Source organism: Pezoporus wallicus, unplaced genomic scaffold, assembly GCF_028554395.1.
Source record: "Pezoporus wallicus isolate ANWC-B61680 ecotype Strahan unplaced genomic scaffold, APGP_CSIRO_Pwel_v1 contig_9052, whole genome shotgun sequence".
Classification (NCBI taxonomy): Eukaryota; Metazoa; Chordata; class Aves; order Psittaciformes; family Psittacidae; genus Pezoporus; species Pezoporus wallicus.
Window position 1 is genome coordinate 389160 of NW_026639751.1, and position 24391 is coordinate 413550.

The 24391-nt window shown below is 54.6% G+C and overlaps 2 protein-coding genes across 6 annotated transcripts in view; one reads left to right on the forward strand and one right to left on the reverse strand.

The window, feature by feature from the left end:
• Nucleotides 1–13423, reverse strand: part of SEPTIN8 (septin 8) — a 37337-nt gene extending 23914 nt beyond the window's left edge. For 2 of the 5 annotated variants that reach the window (XM_057415846.1, XM_057415844.1), the window contains exon 1: nt 13243–13422. In XM_057415846.1, coding sequence (XP_057271829.1) covers nt 13243–13272 — 30 coding nt within the window. In that variant the 5' untranslated portion in view covers nt 13273–13422. Of the gene's footprint in view, nt 1–13242 lie in introns of all 5 variants that reach the window. The other 3 variants (XM_057415845.1, XM_057415847.1, XM_057415848.1) reach the window with 3 other exon arrangements.
• Nucleotides 13424–19874: 6451 nt separating this feature from the next.
• On the forward strand, nt 19875–21307 carry SOWAHA (sosondowah ankyrin repeat domain family member A). The gene has a single exon (XM_057415870.1). It carries the CDS (start codon nt 19920–19922, stop codon nt 21249–21251), a length of 1332 nt encoding a protein of 443 aa, XP_057271853.1. The 5' UTR covers nt 19875–19919; the 3' UTR covers nt 21252–21307.
• The last annotated feature ends 3084 nt before the right edge of the window (nt 21308–24391 follow it).

Here is a 24391-nt window from a genome sequence, read left to right on the forward strand (position 1 = left end):
AGCACAGGATGGTGCAGCCGCATGTGGATGGGGAGTTAGGACACACGGGGGCTCAGCATTGCTCAGGTTTGCTTTTCCTTGTAGGAGGAGGCACTGCAGGGCTGGGGGGGGGCTTCCTCAGCCCCCACTTGTCCTCCTCTCCCCTCTCCAAGCCACCACATGGGGAGCTCAGCGCGCCGGTTCCCAGCACCGCGGAGCAGGGGACAGCCAAGCTGTTCCCACAGAAAGGCACCGAGTTTGACAGTGACACTTTTGTGTCTTTTCACTGTAAATACCAAACAAAAGCAAGCAAACAAAAGCCCGAAGCGGAGAGCCCGCGATGACATTCTGGATGGCAAATAAATCAAGGCTGCCGGTGGCTATGATTAGGCTGCGAGAGCCCGAGGCTGGGAGGAGGTTTCCAGGCAACAGGCAGCATCGCTGCTCCGCAGTTTAAAATAGGCTCCAGCTCGGCAGGGCTGCATTGAGAACTCAGTCATGCCTCGGCCGGAGGAAACCCAAATGTGCTCACACAGGGCTCGCTTTTCTCCTCTCTTCTGGCGTTCGGCCGCTGCTGGGTCAGGACAAGAATACCCTGAACTCCGAACGGCTCCGCTGCTCTTAGAGCTGCTGAGGCAACCGGGCAGCTCCAGGGACAGTCTTTGACAGTGACCTTGAAATGCAGTTGCCTTTTATTTCTATGAGCAGCAATAATGACCTGGTTCAAGTTCAAGATGCTGCCGATACCGAAGCACAGAAGCAGTTGCTGTGCTTGCAGGGCCTTCAGCTGCCACTCAGCTCCAAAGGGTTTTGCTGTTGTTGCTGTGTTAGGACAAACAACTGCTGGGAAAGAGCGAGGCCAACAAAAGAAGCCTTAAACCCCAGGTTTTGTTGGTTTATTCCTTCTCTCCAATCCATTGAGCTCACAGAATGGGCAGCCCTCTGAATACAACCGATGCTTCTGCTCCCTTGTGCTGTTTGGTGCTTTCCCGGAGCAGAACCTCCCCACCATCCTGGTGCCACTTACCCCTGCACTGAACTGCAGCCAATCTGAGTCTCCCCCCCAATGACCAACCCTTTAGGGTAGCTCCAGGACAGCCTGACATGGTTCACGTGCTAGTGAAGACGTCAAGGTCACACTCAAAACTGAATTCCTTCCAGCAGCAGCAGCCAGGCTGCAGCGCTCAGCATGAACAATCAACTCAGAACACGGATGCTGCAATACACGAGGGCAGCAATAATGCAGCAGTGTAGGGCTTGGTTTAGACAAAGAATTTCAGCAGGACTCTTCCCTGTCTGGTGTCCTGCAGGACAGGAGCAGGCAGGTACGTGGCAGAGCTGGATGGGATCAGCCATGGCGAGAGCCCAAACACAGCCCTGCCCTTTCCAGTTGCACTGGTCTCTGCCACGCTCCCACAATGCCCAATGAGATTCAGGTCTCTCACAGCCTGGAGAGAGGAATCTCCTGCTTCTCCCCAGGCAAGACCCCACCCTGGGGCTGCAAACAGCCATGAGGCAGCCGAGCTTCCATGAAGCCCATTTGATCATCTCACAGCATGGTAATTACGAGCTTGTGACGGCTCTGAGTGCCAGCTCCCACCATAAACAGCCACTGCAGCCCTGAACATCACTTCTTGGGTCCCTAATGATCACGATGTGATGGGCAGCTACCAGGGTATCACTTCACAGGGAGGCTTTGTACATGCTCTTTGAAGATCTTCTGTGCCTTGAGCTGGGTTTGAGGCAGAGAGACAAGGGGACAATTTGTATTTTAAACCTGGAATTTTGTGGGGAAACCGAAGAGCAGGATTTGTTAAGCTCCAAATGCAGTCCTTTTAACCATTTCACTGATGCTCTGGCTCGAGAAGCAGAGGCTGTGAAGGCAACAGGCACACAAATGGCACGGCCAAGGGAACAGCCGCTATCCCAGAGGGAAATCGATCTCTGGCTCTGTCTGACAGCCACGTCACAGGACCCTTCTCCTGGCACGCAGCGGAGCCGCAGCCGTGCCCTTGCAGGCACAGATGGCCACGCTCAGCTGAGCGCCACGGAACCAAGAAGAAACCTCCAAACACAGTGCTGCAAACCTGCTCCGAGGCACCAGCCACCCCAGCTCCGGGACGCGCTCCGCCAGAGGCTGGGATGCTCTTGGGATGCACAACGTCATCTGGCCCACTCCTGTGGCCACACCAGCATGAAGACACCCAGGGAACCAAAACCAGCACTTCCAGCCCACACCAGCTTCCTAAGCCCATCCACAGCAGGGTCCCACAGACTGTGCTGTGTAGTGGGACTGTGCGGTGGGAGGAAGCAGAGGCAGCATCACTGCGGGCAGCTGGCCACAAACCAGACCCATAAAAGATTATGTGTTATTTGGCCCTTTATTGCAAGCGAGACAAGAAAAGGCATCAGAGAAACACAAGAGACACCAAATCCAGACCCCTGTAAGAGGGGCAACTCGGTATTCACACATTCATTAGGCTCTTCCTAGTAGACAGAAGGATTAAAGAACCCTGTGAGGCTGCAGCATCGAGCACTGTGCCTACGATCCTTTAAAAGCCAGCAGTCTGATCGCAGCTTCTCTTCATGCCTCACCTCCAAATTAGCATCGGTTTCACTTTGCGTCATTACATTTTCAGCAACCTCCCAGCAGAAGTGGCTCTGTCACTTGTGCAAGCCATGGGGGATGGCAGCAGCGAGGACACCAGCTCCATACCCAGCTCCAGATCTGGCCTGGCTGGGGCTCCTGGTGCAGAGCAGAGCGGCTCGCTCTGCTTTTAGATGAGCTGCCCCTGTCGTCCTCCCTCGCCCACCAGGAGCAGCATGAACAGACCGTGACATCAGTTGTTAAAATAAAGACATTGGGAAGTGCCATCTTCCAGCTGAGCCCCACAAGGAATGCTCCTGCTGACGTGTGCTTGTGCTCTGCGCTCCAGACAACCCCAGCTTCGTTTTCCTGACCTTTTTCCGTAATGTTTTACACACACGCTTGTAAGAGAGCAAGAGGCAACAACACAACCTGTGCACAGCACTCTGCCACGGTGCCTCAATTCCCACTAGTGAGGCACACTCCTGCATAGAAATTCCTCAGTCCTGGCTGACATCTTGACCTTTAATACCAGACCCTCCAGGGCTTTGCAGTGTGAATCCCATTCCAACCTGGGAACAGCCCGTTACCCCCCCACCAATGCCTGGACACAGCACGGGCGCATCACTCCGCACTGGCAGCCGGGGAGCCAGGGCGCGCTGCGCCGGGCTCCCTGTGAAGCGCAGAGATCCCCTCCCCTCCCCTCCCCTCCAGCTCACGATCAAACCAAACACAGACAGAAGCCAGCGCTCCCGGCCTGACTCAGGGAGCAGCACGAGGAAGGGCAGGGAAGGCTCCCATGGGCCCCGCGTGCCGTTGGCAGCGCTCCCGTGCTGGGATGGAGCAGCCCGGGCTCTGCAGGGGCCAGCTCGGCTCCCGGCACCGCTGGGGACCGCTGCTGCTCACAAACAATGACTTCACCTTCCTGACTGCCCTCCGCAATCACAGCAGCGCGAGCAACGCAGAGATTAACACATACACCAGCGGCGTTTGGGGGATGCTCTTCCCTTGGCTCCTGAATGGGAACGCATGGAATCGGGGAACTGTTCAGTCTGGATGCAAGGAGTTCATTTGTAACTGAGCAGAGAAAGGACTGTATGAGATCCGGCTGTTAAACCCAAGCGGAGCAAGCTGGTCCCATGTCAGGGCTCACGCATGCTGGCATGCAAGGCGTTGCCTGACCCCTCAGAGCGGGCAGTTCAGGCAACAGGGCAAGACAAACTGCCCACAGACCATGGACAGAGGGAGCTGCTCTGGGGTACAGCACACACAGGGTACCAACCCCAACCCCACAACCATGGGTGCTGAGGGCACCCAAACACCCATCACTGCAGGATTCCTTACAGAGGCGCTGGTGGTTTCACTGTCATTCACAAGTAAACTGAGTCATGGAGCAGTTGAGTACTTGCCTAGAGACCTTTGGGCAAATAGTGTTGGAAGCCAAATCCAGCTTCTTTGTCCAAGGCGGCACTCCCTGGGGCTTGGCCCAGTTTCTGGATCAATGCAGAATGCTCCGGCTCTCTCAGGAGATCCCACCCCAGCTCCAAACGCCGGCTCAACAAATGGCACTTGACATCTGCAAGGGACCAGCAGCAAGAACGGACTCAAGTTTCCATGAAGGAAACCTTCCCCTTGCCAAGCTCTGCAGCGGAGGGACTGTAACAGCAACACCTCCTCTGGCATCTGAAAAGCACCTTCGTGGTGCTGGCAACGTTCAAAGCAGCCACTAGCACACAGCAAAACGCTCTCTTGTACACACAGAAAGAGGGTTATTAGGTGTATGACAGCATCAGCGGCTGAGCTGGCACTTTGCTGTCTACACAGCAGAAAGAGGTGGCCCAAGACAGGTAACGAGACCAGATTTGAGGTTTTCTGACAACAGCCAGGGGATGCAGAGCATAAGAAGTCTTAGCAGAGAGCTTAGGTGTTGTAAGCCTGTCCTCATGGGATGAAGGGGAGCACCCTGAGCTGGGGCTGGCCAGTGGAGGTCTCAGCACCTCTCAGGCTAAAGTTGTCACATCTAACCACCACCTAATCCCAAGCAGGTTCCCCAGTGCAAGCACGGACTCAGCTGAAGGTTTCAGATAATCTTAAGTGTGTACTTAAAATTCCCCATCCCCATTGTGGAGCACTTCATAACAGGCTGGGGGAAGGAGAGAGGGAGTGAAAATAAGGCCACGGAGGAAACCTTAGCAGTGGGGTTTATGCTGGTTTACCACTTGTCCTACAACAGCAACCCGCTGTGGTGGTACACAGCCAGTCCCACACATCTGAGATGGGGTGAGCCCCTCTGCCATTGCTACGCCGGGAGAGCAATGGTGTTTTCCCTGCTGTGACAGCCCTAAAGAACTGTAAATGGTGACACTGTGATGCCTAACACTGCTCTTCCCCCGCCCCACAACAGCACCGCAGAGCCCCAGGGGCCTTCATTCACCTCCTTCCCTTCTCCAGCACAGCCCACCGGAGCCATCCCTCCACATCACCCCCTCATCCCCAGTTGCTGCATGCTCCCAGCCCACACTGACGTCCCCCAACAAAAACCTCACACTGAACCAACACAATTCCCAGCCCCCCTTTAAACCGCTCTCCTAAGAATGCCAGGAATTTTCCCAGACACTCGAGCTTTTATTCACATCCCTCCGGCTCCCAGCTGCACTCCAGGCAGGCAGAAACATCGCTGAAGAAACCAGATATGGAGTCACCAGCAAGACAACGCCAAATACAAATGAAAGCCTCTTTACGCTGCAGAGGTGAGAGGACTCAAAGCTGAGGTTCTCTCCTTTGGGGCTAACTAAAGGTTATGCTGCCTGAAGTGATGCTTTCTTGAGAGCTTTTGGACCTGTCTTTCAGAGCAATTCATAAAGCCCGAGAGCAGAGAGGGCATTGAGAAGAGCAGCGCTCACCATCCTGGGAAAAGAAGCCAGCATCCCACATGCCCAATGCAATCGCTCTGGGGCGCACCTGCAAACATCCTAAACATTCACCGCAGTCACCTGCCCATAGGAAGGTGTTCAGGGATTCAAGTGAGAAACTCCTTTGAAGGGAGAAACTCCTTGGGCAAACTCCTTAACTGCTTCCCTGAACCGGAGCTGCTGGTGCCAAAGTGGAGCTTGATTCCTGCGGCACACCTTGGACTGATATCCCAGCAATGCACCGGACAGAGGATGCTCCCCAGACACACTGGACATATTCCCCCTGGGCACCAGCCTGCCCACTGCAGCCTCTGTGAGTGAAGGGCTGAACCTCAGGGGCTGCCTTCAGCTTTGCTTCAGCCTTCCCTCCTTTAAAACCAAAACAACAACCCGTGGAACAGCATCCTACACACGTCTCCAGCACCCAGTGAACTGGCACAGGCTTGAAACAGGAGGTTCTGGGGATGTTCAGAGCCGAGTCTGATGGGAGAGTAAAGCCTCTCATCACTTCCTATACGACATGCATCCAAGATGATACATTCACAACCTGTGAATGCAACATCAGCTTTAGTGTTCTGCAAGCAAACTGTTTCTGGCTTAAATTCCTCTCTTTCTACACTGAAAGCAGAATTCCCACAGGCTTCCTTCCCTGAAGCTGTTATTTAGTGATTTCCCTATAACATTTATGGAGCCTAATTAATTAATAGTGAGGTCTTTCTCCGTTAAGAAAGGATGCATTTTGTCCTGCTCACGAGTCCTGGAGGAGAGCTCACGAAGGAGCAAAGCAGGATTTGCCGGGCATTATGCACAGTGTTTTGCAAACATGAATGTTGCCTTTGAGAATAAGGGAAGTTGGTTAAAACAGAAAACTCTGGAACCAAAAATGAGAGACATTTCCTCCAAGCTGACCTCAAAGGATGAGAAAGTTCAGCTTTTCGTCAGCCCAAGAATTCCAGCCCCCAGAAGCTCTTCAAAACCAAGAAAGCAAAGCCCAAAACACAAACACAACTTTTCCTGCAGTCTGTTCCAAAAGAACCCAAAGTGCAGACAAACCCCATCGCACCAGAGTGCCCAAGCCCCGTTCTTTGCCAAGTTACTTCTTCAGAAGGTGCTGAGGCTTTTGATTTAATGGAACTTCCCAAGAACCCTGACAGGATTAATCTTATCACCTTAAGATAAGAAAGAGACTTTCCCAAGTTCACCCAAGGCAGCAGATGCTTCCCAGCTTGCACTCCACTGACCTCATCAGCGGATCCCTTCCCATCCCCATGCTACCACGAGGAAGAGGAGGAGACACTTGGCAAGGGCAACTTCTGTGGGACAAAGCCGAGAAGGAAGCTCAGTGCCTGCCCCTCAGGACTGGCATGGAAAAGGGTTGGGGCAGTTGGAAAGAAGCGCTGAAGAAGGGCCTGGATCCCCACCGTGCCGAAGGAGCCGTGCTGGATACCAGCCACCGAGATTGCTTGTTTTAGTTACCACTTAAAATAAACATGGCTAATTCCCACAAACGTGTCCAGAATTTATTGCCTGATTACAATACATGCTATTAGTCAGGGTATTTTTAGATGAGGGAACAGGGATATAGTGGGAACCCAAGAGTTCTGGTCACCACTGATGCTCTCCTCAGTCTGCCTTACGCCATAAGCGTCCCCACAAAGAGCTCTTCCAGCTCCTGGACAAGTCTCCCTGTGCTACTGCCTGGGAGACACCAGAAAGAGAAGTTTTATGCATTACAGCCACCCAGCTCCATGAGCTTTAGCAGAGCCATCGTGCTAATAAGCCGATTGCTATGTATCCACCTGCCTCCAGAAAGCCTCACAGCGTATTAGCACAGAACAGCTTTAATGTGAAGACTTGAGGCAATAGAAAGCAAGAAGAAAAACTCTATCTGAGAAACACACACAGCAAAGAGAGAAACTGAAAGGGCTCTTCATTCTGTATGAAAGTACAGAATTAATCCATGTTCACAAACAGGAGCTGGAAACACCTTTGCTGCAGGAGATGGGGGAAGGAGAGCGTTACGGGGAGGCTGGCGCTAGCCGCTCTTCCACTGTGGCAGAGCTGAAAGCTGCGATCAATTGGATTAGGAACCAAAGCCTGCAGCAGCCTCTTGGAAGCAGGGTCTGGACCAGAGGCCCAGCAATGCCCCCCTGCCCCGGTATCTCAGCCTCACACAGCCTGAGCACCAGGAGGACCACACATGATACCTAACGCAGCGTCGTGGGTCTCCTCTCCCACCGACCGGCCGGAGCAGCCCTGGATGCTGCTGCGGGAACGTTCGACTTCCCAGTGAGCCCCAGGATCGCTGGGCACACGCTTCCGCCCGGCGGCAGCTGCAGACGTGCCTGTGCGCTGCTGCCCAGGGGCTGAGGGATGCGTCCTGCCCCGCTGTCACAGCCAGAACCAGCCGGAACGCGCGGTGCCCGCGGAGGGCTCCGGGTGCATTCCCCACATGTTTCCCTGCACACGTCAGGCAGCGGTGACGGGCTCATGGCAGCACCTCATGCACAGCACTGGAGCAGCCCCAGGTCTCTCCAGGAAACCCATCCAGGCTCTCTCGCTTCCACAACAATCTGGGTTGGAGGCTGCGGGAGCCGGAGAGGGCAAGAGCCCCGAGGCAGCGCGCTCCATGGGAACCTTCTCCGGCTCTGACATCTCTGGAATTCCATGTGTGTGGGAGACAGACGCTTCCTGGCTTCACAAAGGAATCTGAACATCCAAACAGAGCGGTGCCTCCACAGGGCTGACCCCGCGGGCCCTGCTCAGCCCACAAGCAGAGCCGTGACTGGGGATGTACCCGAGGAGCCCGCAGCTCTCATGGATACTGTTCTGCCCCAGCCCTCTAAAAATCCCCACTGGCACCCCATTGGGGATGGGGCCAATTCCAACTGGCTCCACCTTTTGTACCCAAATGTCACAAGTTGGAGGCGAGCACAAGTGCTTACATCAGAGAAGATGTTCTGGAAAGAAAGGACACGGCTGGGACTGAGGAGAAGCGACACCTTCAGGATTCTTTCCTCGCTTGAGCTGCTCTGGGAGCAGAGATGGGATCTCTTGCCACCCATCTGGTGCTTTTACATGACATGAATACAAATGCGAAGCTTCAGATATAACTCCAGCCATGTGGATGCGGAGAAGGGGAGAAACAAGCAGTGCATGAGCACACAGGCCCCACCTCGTCAAAACACAGCACGGGACAGGACAACATTTCTAAGGCTTGCAGCAAATCTGAACCAAGCAGAGCAGCTTCTCCCATCCACAGCCTCAATGTGCCCGAGACATGTAGTGAGTAATCACAGTTAATCGCATAACCGTGCCCCTGCCCCACGCGGGCGGGTGGAAGCAGCGTTGCCCACACCCTGCACGTCTCCCTCTGCCCCGTCGCCTCCCAGATTCCTCCTAATTGCACAACGCAGGAAGAGCTCATCCAGCATCGCGCTGCCGCCCCTCCCGAGCTGCGAGCCAAGGGAGCGCAGGGAGCACCCGCAGCGCAGAGCGCTGGGCCCGGGCGCTGCCACGGCTGGCTCCTGGAAGGGAGGCGCCGGTTTCGCTTTGCCGCTGCCGAGGGCACGCAGCGCCCGGCAGCTCCCATCCTGGCACCCACCGCTGCCGCTCGGCGCGGGCGGGAGCAGCGCCCAGGCTCCCACGCACCGCACCGCGCCGCATCCCTGCTGCCGTGGGAGCCGCCGGCACCGAGGGGCGCAGCCCCAGGACGGACCCGTCCGTTCCTGGGCAGCGCCTGCTCCCGGCGCGAACAGCAGCGAGAGGAGCCGGAGCCGCGATGGGCTGCGGCTCTGCTAATTGCTGCTGTGGTCCGAGCAGGCAGAGCCGGCTTCCTGCGCCAGCCTCCCGGGGAGGGACTGCAGGGCTCGGAGAGGCAACCACCAATTGGTCTCCTCCCGTGGAAGAGCGTTTTCCCCATTCCTCCTTCCCCAAAAAGCAGGCGCTACGGGCAGGAGGCGGCCGCGGCAGAGGGAAAGGGCTGCTCCCGCTGGGCTCGCTTCCTGAGCCTCCGACCAGCTTGGGGAAAAATCTGTCACTTCTGTTCCACGCTGCATGGGGCATGGCCGGGTTTTCCAGGCTAAGGGAGAACAACTGAATGGCGAAAACAGGCAAGGAAATTTAACCCTGGAGCTTCCGAACGGTGCCACTGGCTGGGAAAGAGAGAACGGGGCAGGGGGATGGCTGGATCCAAACAAACCCCGGCTTCCACCGGAACTGAGCCATGGAAATGTTTTCCTTGAGAGTTTGATTAAAAGAAAATGTAAGCCTATGCTAAGTGTGAGACTTCTGCAACGGCTCTGGTTCACAGAGCTGTTCTCAGCTCGCTCCTCGTGCCCGCCTTTCATGGACTAAGGTGTAACACGGCCCCTTCACACAGAGGATCAGATTTAGGCTGCACACGACCTCACAGCAAACAGCAGCAGAAACGCATGGAGTTTATCAGAGCCCTGCAGCTATGGCAGGAACAGGGTTCAAAGGTCCCTCTGCTCTCACAGGGCTGGGAGCAGGCCGTAAGAAGGCAGCGGTGTGAGAACAGGTAACGCTCACCCCAAGCTGCAAAGTGGCCAGCCCCCCCCGCCAAGAACCACAACACCGCCTGTTCCCAGTGAGGAAGATGGGGTTTAGCTTTCTCCATGCAAAGTGGTGCTTTTCTGGCAAGATCTTCCAAGGAGCACTAATTCTTAAAGCTCCTCCAGCCCCAACCCCTGCCACGGGCAGGGACCCCTTCCACTAGAGCAGCTTGCTCCAAGCCCCTGTGTCCAACCTGGCCTTGAGCACTGCCAGGGATGGGGCAGCCACAGCTTCTCTGGGCACCCTGTGCCAGCGCCTCAGCACCCTCACAGGGAAGAGCTTCTGCCTAAGAGCTCATCTCAGTCTCCCCTCAGGCAGGTTCAAGCCATTCCCCTTGGCCTGTCCCTCCAGGCCCTTATGCAAAGCCCCTCAGTGTGTTAATGCAGATAGTTAAGCAGGAGGTCAATGGGGTTTACCTAAGAAGAGAAAGGAATCGATTTGGGGGGGGCGTTGAAAAACCTTCTCAAAAGCAAAACAGTTGGAGAGCCTCAGTCTCACATCTCATCCGTTTATTCACCTGCACATCTCTGGTTGCTTCTCCTTCAGCCTTCCCAGCTCCCCCCAGAACTTCTGCATTTCCCTAATGGATTTCATGCGCTTTCTGCCTTCCTCTTGCATGCATTGGTTGGGCTGGTTCCCACTCAACGTACCAACACCCAGCTACTGCTGCCAGCGTCTGCTCCAGCACAGAGCCACATGTGCCAGCTCAGCACCAGCCAGACCAGGCCACGGAGAAGCTCTGAGTTTGATGACAGATTGAAGTACTTCATAACATAACTTCATAACTGAAGAAGGCCGATGCCTTCCTTCCACTCTGGTTGTTAACTGTGATGACAACAACTGGCCTGGGGGTCTAGAAGCAATATTTGCAGACCAAGCCCTGAACAGGGTCTCTCACAAGCACTGCATTCACAAAAACAAAGGTTTGGGTGTGATTGTGCTGCCTTACAGGCAGCTTTCTATGGGTGAGCTTCCTTTCATTTGCTTTTGTTGGTCATTTCCAACAGCAGTACTTCAAGGGAACTGCTTTGTGCTGGAGACAGAGGCATTCTGGAGGACTGCACAAGGGGAGCATGCATCTGGGGAGTTCTGAAAACACATTATCCAAACCCAAGGGTCATCAAAATCCAGGATGTCAGTGTCAGCTGGACACTTAAAAATAGCTTCACCCATCTGAGCAGCATGACCTATTGTGTACCAGAGCCCTCCTTCAGAGGCTGTTTCTTTCATCACTGCTTCCTACTGTAGATACAATCAGCTGGTAAAAATAAATCAGTTTCTTATCACCTCTTGTTGGCAGCATTGAGCTGTTCCCACACAGGAAACTGAGGCACGGTGACATGAAGTGGCACCAAGAGAGCTGTGAACCCTGCAGAGAGCAACCCAGAACACCTGAATCATGAGGCTCCACGCTAGAGGAACAGCATCAGAGCAGAGATATACACCAAGGATAAAGGAGGCAGCAGCTGGGACCATCCTGACTCCAGATCAAATGGAATCGAGATGCTGCTCTCCCACCCGCCTCTGCCAGATGCCAAGTTCCATGACCCAATCACCACATCCCCTGGCCCTGCAGGTCCCTATGAACTCACCCAGCACCTGCACAAAGCAAGCAGGTTTTATCCTTATGGAGTTGGGCACTAAAGTCATGTTGGAGCCCGGCCACTTCACTCTGGTGCCCAAATGAGAGCCAAGCACCTTCGGGAGCTGCCCTCCTCCCTTCTGTTGTAACTAAAGTGATAGAGCATTGACGCAAGCACAGCAAGCGCTCAAGTACACACCGAAGAAGGTTTAAGTTTCTCCTAGGGCATGGCAGTATTTTAGGTTCCTCAACACCTCTGAAAGCCCGCACAGGCACTGCACACACCCCAAATTAACACTAAAACTATTTATTATACATGATGCAAATGCAGAGAATTGCAGTGAGGCGGCTCCTATTCCCTGCCACGGAGGCTTCCCCTCGATCCCCTCTCCCAGAGCCTGGAAGCGTTTGCTTTCCTAAATAAGAGCCTCCAATCAATTTTCCTTTCTGCAAGCTCTATGCCAGTCACAGTCTTGCAAATTCATTCTCGAGCTGGAAACTTTTGGGCCAGGATTCAAAGAAATGAAGCAGAGTTTGAGATTCTTGGCAAAAAGCAGTTTAGAGAGAAAACAGCAGCAGGGGCTTGTTTGTGCTCCAGTGGCACGTCCATAACCCAGACAACCAGCGCTGCTGTGCCCAGTTTGTTCAGCAATATCACACCAGACATTGCTGACTTTTGAGAGCTACGCTGTTCAATGTGAGGAAACGCTTTCAGCTCCGCAAGGCTGCAGGATGCGTCTCCGAGCTGTTTAATTACAACAGCCCCTCCAACAACACCACCACAACCAAGCTGTAGACAAAGAATAGTTTTGAGCCGACACAGATTTTGGGCAGATTGACTTCCGACAGCAGTTATACAACATGTGAGCTGCAGAGGCGGCGGTGCAGGGGTCACGCTCCATGTTTGCTGTACAGCCTCCTTCATACACCGGCTCAGAGAGCAGCTCGCCTCAAGAGTTTGCTTTGCCCGTGTCTGAACTGCCGTGTCCCTTGCAGTATTACATATACACACACACCCCGTTAAGTTAACTGGCTGCTCCAGAGTGTTTGCATACCGGCGGGATGTAAATAATTCTTATTGAGGAAGCTCTGACCCCATTTCTTCCCGCCCCGCTTTGCGGGGTGCTCCATGCCTGCAGACACACGGGTATCGGATAGCCCTCCCGAGCATCCTGGGCATCCAGGGCGGACTCGCCACAGGCTTTCGGTACCGGCTGCAGCATCAGAGCGCGCACCGAGGCCTCGGAGCTTCCCTGCCCATGTACCCTCCAGCCCTCCTTCCCGCAGGACCCTCCCCACACCCTGCCGAGGGCACCGGCTGCGCCCCGCTCCCGAGAGCCTCCTGCAGCCGGGTCCTGGTCCCGACATCCCGCAGCCGGGTCCGGGTCCCCCCCAGCCCCACAGCCGGGTCTGGGTTCCCTCATCCGCAGCCGGGTCCGTGATTGCGGGTGCTGGCCGGCAGCGGCCGCGCACACGGGTCCAGCGCCCGGCGCATCCACCCGGCTGCCCCGGCCCCGCCATCGGCCGGGTTATTCCCCACCACCGCCAAAGGAGAAACCCCCCCCAACGAGTCCGTGCGAGCGGGGCCGGGCCCCGCCGCTGCTCACCGAGAAGCGCTCCAGGTCGGTGGCGGCCATGGCCGGGGCTGGCGCGGCTCCGGCGGCGGGAGCGCGGCTGTCCCCGCCGCGGGTGGATGCGGCTGAATGGATCCAATATGGCCACTTCCTGGAAACTCCCCTCCGCCCGCCACAGGCGCCGCCCGACGGGACCGGGGGGAACCGGGGGCCGGGCACCGGCACCGGCCGGGGGCGGGAAGGGGCGGGGGCAGCCCGAGCCCGGCCCCGGAGCCGTGCGGGGGAAGGCCCCGGAGGTCCGCTCCGTGCCCGCCGCAGGGTCCGCTGCGGGCGGCGGGTGCGGGGACGGGGACGGGGACATCGCGCTGAGCGCGGTCCGCGGCCGGGAGGACGCCAGTGGGGCCGTGGAAGCGCCGGGAGCATCCTCGGCGGGACGCGGGGGATGCGCGCAGGGATGCGGGGACCCCTCTCCCCCTGTTCCCAAGCGTTCGGCGGGCTGGGAGGCCGAGAGACACCCGCGGCGCCTGTCACCCACGGGGGTTACACCGAAGTTGCAGCCACGGTGTGGGTTTGAGCCTGGATGCCAACAGCTTGCAGCCATCACGCTGCCTGTGTAAGCTAACACACGCAGCCGAGGACCGTCGAGTCTTTCTTCATCATCGCTTCCCACGTAAAGCGCAAAGCCAATCCCGGCACCAGCACCCACAAAGACGCTGGTATTTTACCAGCTGCTAGCACAAAGTTTCCCTTGCTTTCTGGTGCCCTCTGCTGCAGTGCACCTATGAATGAACAGCTCTCCAGAGCCGCTCTCCTCTCGGGCACACAGCTGAGTCACTAGAGCAAACCTACAGCCCACATCCATCCCCTGCCCAACAAATGAAATGCAAGTGCTTTGGTGGATCAGAGGTTAGGAAGAAGGTTGTATCCTCCCTTTAAGCAGTTCCAAGGCATTTTCTGAGGTGTTACCCAAGTGATGTGCTTCTTGCAGTGACAGATCCACGGCAGGTCACAAGAGGAGTTTTTCTGTCCTCATTGAGTGGACAGCCTGTAACCAGGTTAATTCTGCTAATGCATGCATTAGTTCTGCCCAGAGATAGGTTGCAAAAATACCGCATTTGTGTGAACAGGCCATTGCTGAACACCATCTCTTCATCTATTTCCTTAGGCCACCATAAATGACCAAATCCCCCCAGCCTTCTTCCTGTCACAGCCCCTGCTCTTCGTACTATTTTTTCCCTCCTTTCTTTACAGGCAAGCTTGGGAATCCTGATTGAAGACAATGTAAAAGTCTTGTTTAACACACGTTTAAATGCCATTACGGCAGGTGCTTTGGGAGAAGTGATTGACTTCTACTCATTAAAAGCTCTTTTCCTGCCAATGAAGTGCAGAATGTAACGACAGGAGGCTCACAGAGCTGATTCCCAGGCAGCTACTGGCTTCTGGGAGCAGATGCAAAGATCCATGGCATAACGGGAATTCTGAGCCATTGCAAAGGCTCAAAGGCCAGCATTGATGCCCCTGGCTGGGCTGAGCTGTGCAGCTGAGAGCTTCTCTTCCCTGTGTCCCCCAGCACGGGGCAGGACCTCAGTGTGTAGAAGCTCGCAGGTATCTTCAAACAGCTCCTTATTTCAGAAAGCACAATGCTAATGCAAATTCAAGAGGAACCTGCCACTTTCAAAAGCTTCACATGCATTGAAACAACTGCTTCCAGCCGAGGGAATTTGATTTGGTGGCTCCTTTAACTGCTAAGGCATCAGTTGTTATGTAAATTATTCCTAGTGGCTCAATGTAATAGACATGTATTACAGTGATGGATGCTCCTGCAAGGATTTTAACACTGTGGAATATTTTACCTGCTAAATGCACAGTGAATGTAGGATAAACTGTGAATTTTCTACAGGTAAAGTGCTGGGGCAGAGAGTACAAAGGACTGGAGAGGTGCAAATGTGTCCCTGGAACCTCTTTGTCCTGAGGAGAAGAAGTAAAATGCCCCTCGCTGTGTAGCATTGCAGTAGTTGTGGTGATGGGGAGATCAGCTTTACCCCTTCATGCTGTGACCCCGGGTACAGGCAATGAAGGTAGAGAGAAATAAACGTTCTCACAGCCCCTCTTACTTCACACACAGCCACAGGGATTGAGTGATCATCATACCTGCCACATGAATGCAGCATCAAGCTCAGGGCCTTGTGAAGCCGCTGCATCCTTCAGGGCTGAGCAGAATCCTTGATCTTCAAACCAGGCAGTGCAGATCAACAGAGTCCTTCATGTTTTCAGTGCAGGCTGGAGGAAGCAGCTTGTTGGTAACTATTCATTTCTTGCAGTGTGTCCTCCTGGGGATTATCCACAATCAAATGGTGATCAGATGGTTTCATAGCTGCTCTTTCAGCAGCCCTCCCACCAAACACCTTATTAAACTTTCATCGGTTATACTGACAATATATGGCACTTAAAAGGTGTTTCTATGTAAGAGTTGGAAGTCAATAGGAGCTGTGGGTCCATTTTCCCTGTGCACACTGAACGTCCCAGTGAGCGTAAGTGGGATGGCTGGAAACAGGCTCTGAACTTCCCTGCTTCCTAATGCTAAGGGGCAGCATCACCGCACTGTACCTCATGACAGGTTTGCATTGTCCTGCTAGAACCCCATCAAGCTTGCAGGCACCACTGAAAACCGGGGGATGCTTGGGATGGGTCCTTGCCTCATCCGTGTGGAATGAGCAGGATTTAATAAATACAGAGCCTGAGACACGTGGAAAACTGCAGCTGAGTGGTTGCTGTTGAGGAACGTCGTCTGAGCCACTTACTGAGGTCCTTGAGTCAGAGCTGAACCTTGCTCATGTATGAGAAATGCCTCTTATCTGCAAATAACCTCCCCCCCGCCCCTGCCCCTTCTCAGACTTGCTCGATTGTTTCTCTATGGAAGGTTACTGCATTCCTCCATGGAACAAAGGAAGAGCTATTTTCCTTCACAATGCGCGCCCTTTGTTTCACATGAAAATATCAACAAGGAAAGTGGAAAATCCTGGGCTTTGTCATCCTATTTATTCTGGGAACCCTGATTTCAGTTGGAAGGAAAATAAGTTTTCCTTGCGGAACAAATGCTCTGTAGTCAATAGCACCTCAGCTTCACCCTTCTGCAAAGCAGAGACACCCCGTCTGACCGAGACTATCCCCCAGATTCCCTTCTCTTCCTCTGTTGCTTCCATCCTGGCACCTCACCTTCCCCAGGGAATGTCACACGGGAAGGAGCAGGACCTCGGCTACCATCTCCTTCAGTCCTGAAGTGTCACTAGAAACTTCTTTGCTCTGACTGAATGCTTTCCTTGAGCTCCCACTTTATTTCCTGGTTGGGTGTGCTGTGCATAATTACTCAGTTAACCTTTACCTCCCTCCCTGAGGGGGTGGGAGAAGGCTGCAGGCTCCGCGCCACTTACTACACTGGGATGTTGATAGTCTGCAAGCTTGTGGAACTTCTTCACCACAAAAGCAACTCTCCCCAGTGCCACGGTTATAAATAGGGGCCCTGCAGCTCCCCGCAGCCTGTGACGCAGAGCCAGCACCCTGCCATATTTGTGTTCAAAACCGTAGTAGTAAATGAATTCAATCACGGGCTTCTGTGCATTGTTTGTGCCCCAGCCAGGAGCTTAAAAATACCGAGGCAGTTGGCTTGAAATCTCCCCCGAAGCAGCCCACAGTGTTCTGCAAATAGCCTGACAAGAAATACTTTGTAGGTTTTGGTGACACAGAAAAACTTCTGCTTTCTCAGGCTGGAAATCTCAGGGGACGGATGAGCACCGCACCCAGGATGCCCCAGGCTTTTGTTGTCTATGTTAGTAAAATTCATTCAAACAGCTTCATTTCTGCTGCACAATCTGATCAGAATGAGATTGATGTTCAGTAAACTGAAAGGAGCTCACTGGGGTCTGGTTCCTCGGTGCTTGGCACTTGGCTGAAAGGTAGGCAACCAAAAGGCACCGATTATACCATTCATTCATCGTCTAGTGTATGGTGTCCCTGCCCATGGCAGGGGGGTTGGAACTGGATGATCTTAAGGTCCTTTCCAACCTGAACCATTCTATGACCCTACGATTAACAAAGGCAAAGGCTGGCAAACAGGACATGCTGGAGGATTAGCCACAATGGTGCTTTCTAACTAATTACAGAAAGTACAGGCCTAACCTAGCACCCACTGACAGCAAGACTGCGCAGAGGAACGCAACCACATGGCACGGGCTGCACACAAAGGATGGAGTGAGTGCACGTGGGACGGGCGGGTGGGAAAAGAGCACCTTGGTCAGGCAGTAAAACGAGAGCAACCAGTTTGTGGTTGGCACAGCATGAGCAGCACGTGCAGACATCCTGTCTCCTCTCCTATGGCCTCCCAGGCCTGTCCTTCTGCTCTGGGGCCACGACGAACACCAGGACCTGCAGTGGGGAACAGTGTTGGTAACACCCCTCCTTTGGGTTCTTGACCCAGCACAAACCCTTGGAGGGGTGACGGGATGCCCGTGCAGGCAGGGAGGGAGCACAGCACCTCTCCACAAGCACCCACAGAAACACCCTCAGCGTAGGGGTGAGCCCAAGGACATACCCTGCTGTGCTTGAACCAACTCAAGCAATAGGAACAACTTGTCCCTTAATATTTGTAACATAAGAAACCGTTTCCTATAAGAGCCTATTCTTCTGTTTCCCTCCTCCTCTCCCTCATTTGCAGACACAAACTATAATCCAAGGGTACACTCAAAAGTTTGCAGTGCAGCAATCACAGACTGCTGAGATTCTCTTACGCCTGCAACGGATTCCAGTAAGGAAAAGAAATCAACAGTGAAACCAAAGTATAGCAATTAATGTTTGCATGCTCTGCATTAGCTCTCTACAGCAGGCCAGGCAGAACCATGGTGATGCCACGAGCAAAGAAGGCGTTGCTAGCACAGAACACTCACCACCAGCCGGTGCCTGAGCAGAGGGTGAGGCTGCTGCATATGTGTGTCAAAAGGCAGTAATAAGAGGTGTAGAAATCCACAGAAATACTGAATTGCTACACGCAGCATGAAGATTACACACTATTATGCGACAGAATGTTACAGCAGCAAAGCGGTTTTGAGGAACTGGCTCAGCACCAGGTTGTTAGCAAGAGATAAAATGGCTTTTCAGAGCTTTGCACAAAGATGGAGAGAGAAGGGGAAGGGCCTCCAAAGGAATGCTCTGAGCAGTGTGTGGGAAGAGCCTCTTCCACCACCAGTATGAGGTGTGAGGAGGCAGAAGGGAGGTCAGCATCAGCGAGGAGGGAGATGCACTGCGCGGGGATCGACGTGCCTCCAATTGCCTTCAAAACAGAGACTGAGCACAGGCTGATAGTCCATTTTATTGAGTTCTAAGGCAGTGAAACTGAAAACGCATCTATTTTCTGGATTCTTACCCACCCTTGTACAGACAGCCACTTTTATCTGCCTTCATACCACGCTGATGCTCATTCGGCACTCGGTCTCTCTCGCTGTTTTCCTAGACAAGCTGTTCAGCCACTCAGGAATCAATGCAGTGATCTCAGCTGCAACACTCTGTGTAGGAGAGCACAAGTTTGCAGGCTGAACGTCATCCCTCGGAGAGGTCCTCAGCCCCACTCCTCCGCCTGGGGAAAGGCATTTGCCTGGGATTTCTTTTTATTCCCTGTAGAAGAGAGAACAATAATCATGTTGAGTGCTTAAGCAGAAGTAATTGATACGGCAGCAGACACAGCTTCTCTCTTTTTAACAGTGAAGCTCTCTTCTCCAGATGTACATGAATAGATGCGGGGATGTTGTTAATCATCTATGTAGATACACGTATGTACATTGTAGATAGAAAATAGGTAATAAATATGGAGGTAAATATAGGTAATAGAATCGCACCGCCTGCAGAACACAGTAATAAGGGACAGGACAAGAGGAAACGGCCTCAAGCTGCACCAGGGGAGGTTTAGATGGAGATGAGGAACAATTCCTTCCCCAAAGGGTGCTCAGGCACTGGAACAGGCTGCCCAGGGCAGGGCTGGAGTCACTGTCCATGGGGGTATTTAAACGATGTGTAGGCGAGGCACTCAGTGCCACGGGTTAGTGGTGGCCTCGGCAGTGCTGGACTGGATGAGCTTAAAGGTCTTGCCCAACCAGGCTGATTCTGTGATTGTGAAGAGGCTTCTCAGGGAACGGACACCTGCCTTTGCAGAATGATTTCTACCCAAACCTCATTCGCTACCACTTACTCGCTGTGGAAACGAACACACAATCGCTTCAGGAAGCCGCCAGAGGAGTGAATCAATGCAGCGTCTGCCGCTGCCTGCGGAGGCTCCGAGCGCGGACTTACGGGTGCCCTGACCGACGCTCGGCTCCCTGAGGGAGGAGGCATCAGCGCGGCGGGGCCGGGTCAGGCGGGTGCGCTCCCCGCTCCCCGGAGCCGCGGGGCAGGTGCCTGCTCCGGGCGCGTCCCTCCCCGCAGCACCGCCCCGCGGGTGGAGACCGGCGCCGGTGCCGCTCCGCTCCCTCGGGGAGGCGGCGGCGCGGGGCGGAGCGGTCCGATCCCATCCCATCCCATCCCATCATCACCTCACCTCCGCGGGGGACGCGCTCGCTGCCGCCGCAGGTGCCTCCTGCTGTGGATCGCGGCCAGCCCCGAGGCCTCAGGGCTCAGCTCCGGGGCTGGACGGCGGCGACTCCATCACCACCACCTGTAGCGGCGGGATGGAGGAGCCGGACCTCAGCGCCGCGGCCGTGCTGGGCTTCCTGCGGGAGCGCGGCGGGCGGGTGCGCAACACCGAGCTGGTGAGCGCCTTCCGGCCGCTGCTGGAGGCCGGCGGGGACGCGGCGGCGCGGCGGGAGCGGTTCAAGGCGGCGGTGAACGCCGTGGCCGTGGTGAAGGAGCGCGACGGCGCCAAGTTCGTGGTCCTGCGGCGGGAGCTGCGCCGGGACCCTCCAGCGGGGGCCGCGCTGGCGCCGGGGGGCGATGGCGGCGGCCCCGACCCCAGCCCCGAGCCCGTCCCCGGGGGGCGGCTGTCGCCGGCGCCCCCCGAGGAGCTGCCGGGGCCGCGGGCAGTGTCCGAGCTGCGGGGTCTGTTCCAGGGCGGCGGGGGAGCGGTGCCGCTGCCCGGCGGCGCGGCGGGGGCCCGGCGGGAGCCGCTGCCCAAGCCCTGCATGCTGCCGGTGCGCTGCGTGCCGGCCCCCGCCGCCGCGCCGGGGCTGCCGGAGGCGCTGGGGTCCCCTCTGTCACCCCCGGAGGTGGAGACCGGGTCCCGCTCGCCCTACCTGCGGCGGGCGCCCAAGAGCCACCGGGCCAGCGAGGAGACGTCGGCGGTGCCCCTGGAGCAGGCCGAGCACCAGTGGCTGGTGATGGCTGCGGACGGGCAGTGGACGCAGCAGCTCCACGGGCTGCTGCTGGGCGACGCCAGCTTGGCGGACAGGAGGGACTTCATCTCGGGCTTCACCGCCCTGCACTGGGCCGCCAAGAGCGGCAACTGCGACATGGTGACAAACATCATCAGAGCGGCCGAGAAGGGGGGGACCCGCGTCAACGTGGATGCGAGGTCGCACGGAGGCTACACAGCCCTTCACCTGGCTGCCATCCACGGCCAGGAGAAGATCATCACCATGCTGGTGTACAGCTACCACGCCAAGACCGACCTGCGGGACTACAGCGGGAAGAAGCCGCATCAGTACTTAAAGGAAGGGGCGTCCTCTGTGGTCAGGCGCTTGCTGGGGGATCCCAGCCTTCCCCACAGCACGGAGCCCTCCGCGCCCATCAAGAAGAGCACAAAGCTTGCAGCTTCCATCTTGAGCTCCACGAGCACTTTCCTGGGGGTGATATCCGATGACATGGCTTTCTACGATCTCACCAAAGGTTTAAGGAAGCCTTCGTCTTTAAACAAGCTCCTGGCTGCCACTACGGGCCCAAGGAGGAAGCCAAAGACCAGAGGGGGCTTCCCTTCATATTCCTCCCTCTCCGAGGTAATGGAGGAGGAGGAAGAGGAGGTCGTTGTGAAGCGCAGACCTGTTTCTGAGCTGTTCTTTGGCCACTAGCCGCTGCCTTCTTGGGATCCAAATTGTTTAATAATGCGACCGGGGCCTCGATTTCTTCTCTCCTGTCTGTCTTTTTGGATGTTGGACTAAGCCAGTGATAGGGGCCCAGAGGCCACTGGCTGAAACCTAACTTACAGCCACCCATGGAGAGGGAGCTACCCCGGGAGCACTGCAGATGCTGTGTGTGCCGTCCTGCTGATGCGTTGGTGGAGACTGCCAACTTTATACTTAATGGTTGAAAACCTAAACCTCTGTGTGTGTAGACAGGTTAAAATGCTTAAGGTACAGCCTTCCTGATCTGTGCTCCTTGGCTGGAGAGCAAAAGTAAGGTAAAGGATTGCTTATTTTACACTGTGAACAGCAAGCTGGTAGCTGGCTACTTGAATGTGGCTTGTTACACAGGCTTCAATTCTTAGAGGAAAGATGCATAGTTTTCTATGATGTTTCTGACTATTTTGGTAACAGAAGAGGAATATTTCTATTTAGAAACAAATTGTGTACTTTTTCAAAGCAAAGTTTCTCACTATCACAAATGCTAACATAACAATCGCAGTTTTTGCCTAAGGTGGTTTAGTAGGTGAACTACTTTACAAAACTTAAAACCCCACCATCAGCACCATGACCCGTCTACCTCAGCCTGGAAGCAAGGTTAGCATTGTAATTGTGGCTTTTCCTCTTCCTGAAAGCCTTTCTGACCGGGTGGTACCAGCCACATGTCTTTGATGATACTGTGAATGCTTAAACTTGACTGGAATTCAGTCACTTACTCTGAATAAAACCCTTGTTGATACTTGATAGTGAAAAACTGAACTGAAAAACTGGGAATTGGATCCTGCAGTTTCCGAGTAGCCAAGTGGAAACAAAGGCTCCTATGTCTGATTCTTCTTATTTAAAGCTTGGCCTTTGATTTTGACCTACTTACAATAAATGTTTATAAAGTTTGGGCTTTATGTTACATTAGATGTTTCATGATGCAATGTCTGCATGACCTCTTAAAGCAGAATTTGGCTCAGCAGCATGAATCATGGACCTAAAACTAACTCTTATATTAGAAACAGAATTGTTCCATCTATAGAGTTCCATGTAGGTCCCCAAAGCATGCTAACTGCAGGTTAATGCACTGCAGTGAGATGGTTATTCTTTTAATTGCTGTTTGCTTAAAGGTAATGCAAAGGGGCAGAGCTAAGAACAGAATCTGCCCAGCTCCTGGGGTCAGCCTAACCATGTAACTGAAACCCCTGTGTGTTTCAGAGGTGATGAAGGGGATGGTGGTACTGCGCTTGCTTTGCTTTTCAGCCCCATCAGGTGCTCCTGTCCCCACACTGAAACACTTGGTTGCATGCTTTGCCTTTCTTTCCAAGCCAGTGACTTCAGGAATGTTTGTTTTTTCAGCCTTGAATTAAGCCTCCTACTTCTAATTGGCTGTAATTGGCTTCTCCTGAATGCTCCTACAGCAGGCAATGCTGTAGGACAGTGCTGAGGGGAGCACTGCCCTCTTTTACTTTACTGTGTTCTCCCTGAAGTTGGTGACATTGGAGTGGTTGGGAGCCTACCCGTGACTGCAGAGGGGCTGCGCCACCTGCTCCCGTAGGAGCCTGGGTTCCACTGCACTGCTCTGCTTCCGTGGTGAACTGCTTAAGCTGCCAAGGGAACGCTGGTGCTCCGGCCCCTCCTGACTTCTATATCTGGAGTAGGGTTTAAAGAGAAATAAAATCCTATTTGCTGCATAGCTGTCGCTGTGACCAGTGCCCAGCGTGCTCATTTGGAACCTGGATTTATGCTGCACGGGGTCAGCTCACAGGCTTCCAGGGGAAATAAAGGCTGGCATTAAACCCCTTTTCCCCCTGTGTTTTCTGGAACCACAGCAGTGTGTGTGTGTGTGTGTTCACATTGTGTTTCTGCATGAACTGAAAACACTCCCCACTTTGACTCAGCCTCATGGGGAAGTCTGCCCATTGGTTGTGGCTCTGAGCTTGGTACCTCTTCAAATAGCTGAGATTTCAGTGCTAATTCAGAGCGAAGCCTACTTGCGTCAGAGGTGAGGTTCAAGGATGGAGGCTTTCCTGGTTAAAAAGCAACCAACCAACCCGTAAAGCGTGGCTGTGACTTCACCATAAGGAAATGAGGAGGAAGGCTGTGGTGCTCCTGTATTGTTCTGTCAAAGGAAAAGCAAGAAATCACAGCCAAGATAATACTTCATTGCAACAGGTAGCATCAGGGAAAACTGCTACTCCTTCCTGGGAGGCACGGAAGAGATAAGGTGCTGTGATAGAGAGATCCAGCAACACCAGCCCTGTCCTGCAGCATTCCCAGGCAGTGCTCAGGGGCCTGGCAGGAAGGTTGCAACACCGAGGTGTGGAGCTGGCAAGGTCGGTGCTGCAATGGGGTGCACCCAGCTCTGCCAACACGCTTGTGCGGTGACTCAGCTCCTGCCTCCTCCTTGTTGAGCAGACCGAGGATAAGGGAGTGCTTAGGCAGGCGGTGATGAGTGTACCCCGTGCTGTACAACCTCAGGGGCAAACACGTACTGAGAGGTACAGAGAACAGGGCTGCAGTGTCAGGAAGTACACATTACCTTTGGTTAGAGGTTGAACCGGTCCCTCAGCTTGCGGGGTTTGTGTTCCTTTGTTGCATTTGGGCTCCAGAGGGGCACCAAAGGATGATCGTGGGAGCCTTTTGCTGGCAGAGACCAAGGCTGTCACTGGTTTAATGGTGGGTCCTCATTAAGTTCACTGCTTCAAGCCCAGATCTGGCTGGACACGGGATGATTTTCATGTACAGAATGAGCTGTGCTTTCAACAGCACCAGAGCTGACAACCGCAGCTCCCAGCCACGCTGGCCCGGGGCAGGGGCTGTGCCACAGCGAGTGCCATGGCTGGGCAAGCAGCCTTCTGAACCTCTGGCACAGGCCAGAGCTGGAACCTGCCTCCTGTGTCATCACAGCTGCTTGCAGGAAAGGGAAAAGCCCAAATCCTCCATGCCTGCCCTGTGGGCATGGCTTGTGTAGTGGGGGAAGGCTGGGAGCTGCAGATGGAAGCTACAGATAAGGCACAGACCAGGACTCAGGAGTTTGGAGTTGTATTTTCAGGCCAAAGGAGAATGGCTTTAACCTGCCAGAGGGGAGACTGAGCTGAGCTCTT

Excerpts from the sequence above, each read along its gene's own strand:
- SOWAHA (XM_057415870.1), top strand. The coding sequence starts at position 19,920 with ATGGAGGAGCCGGACCTCAGCGCCGCGGCCGTGCTGGGCTTCCTGCGG.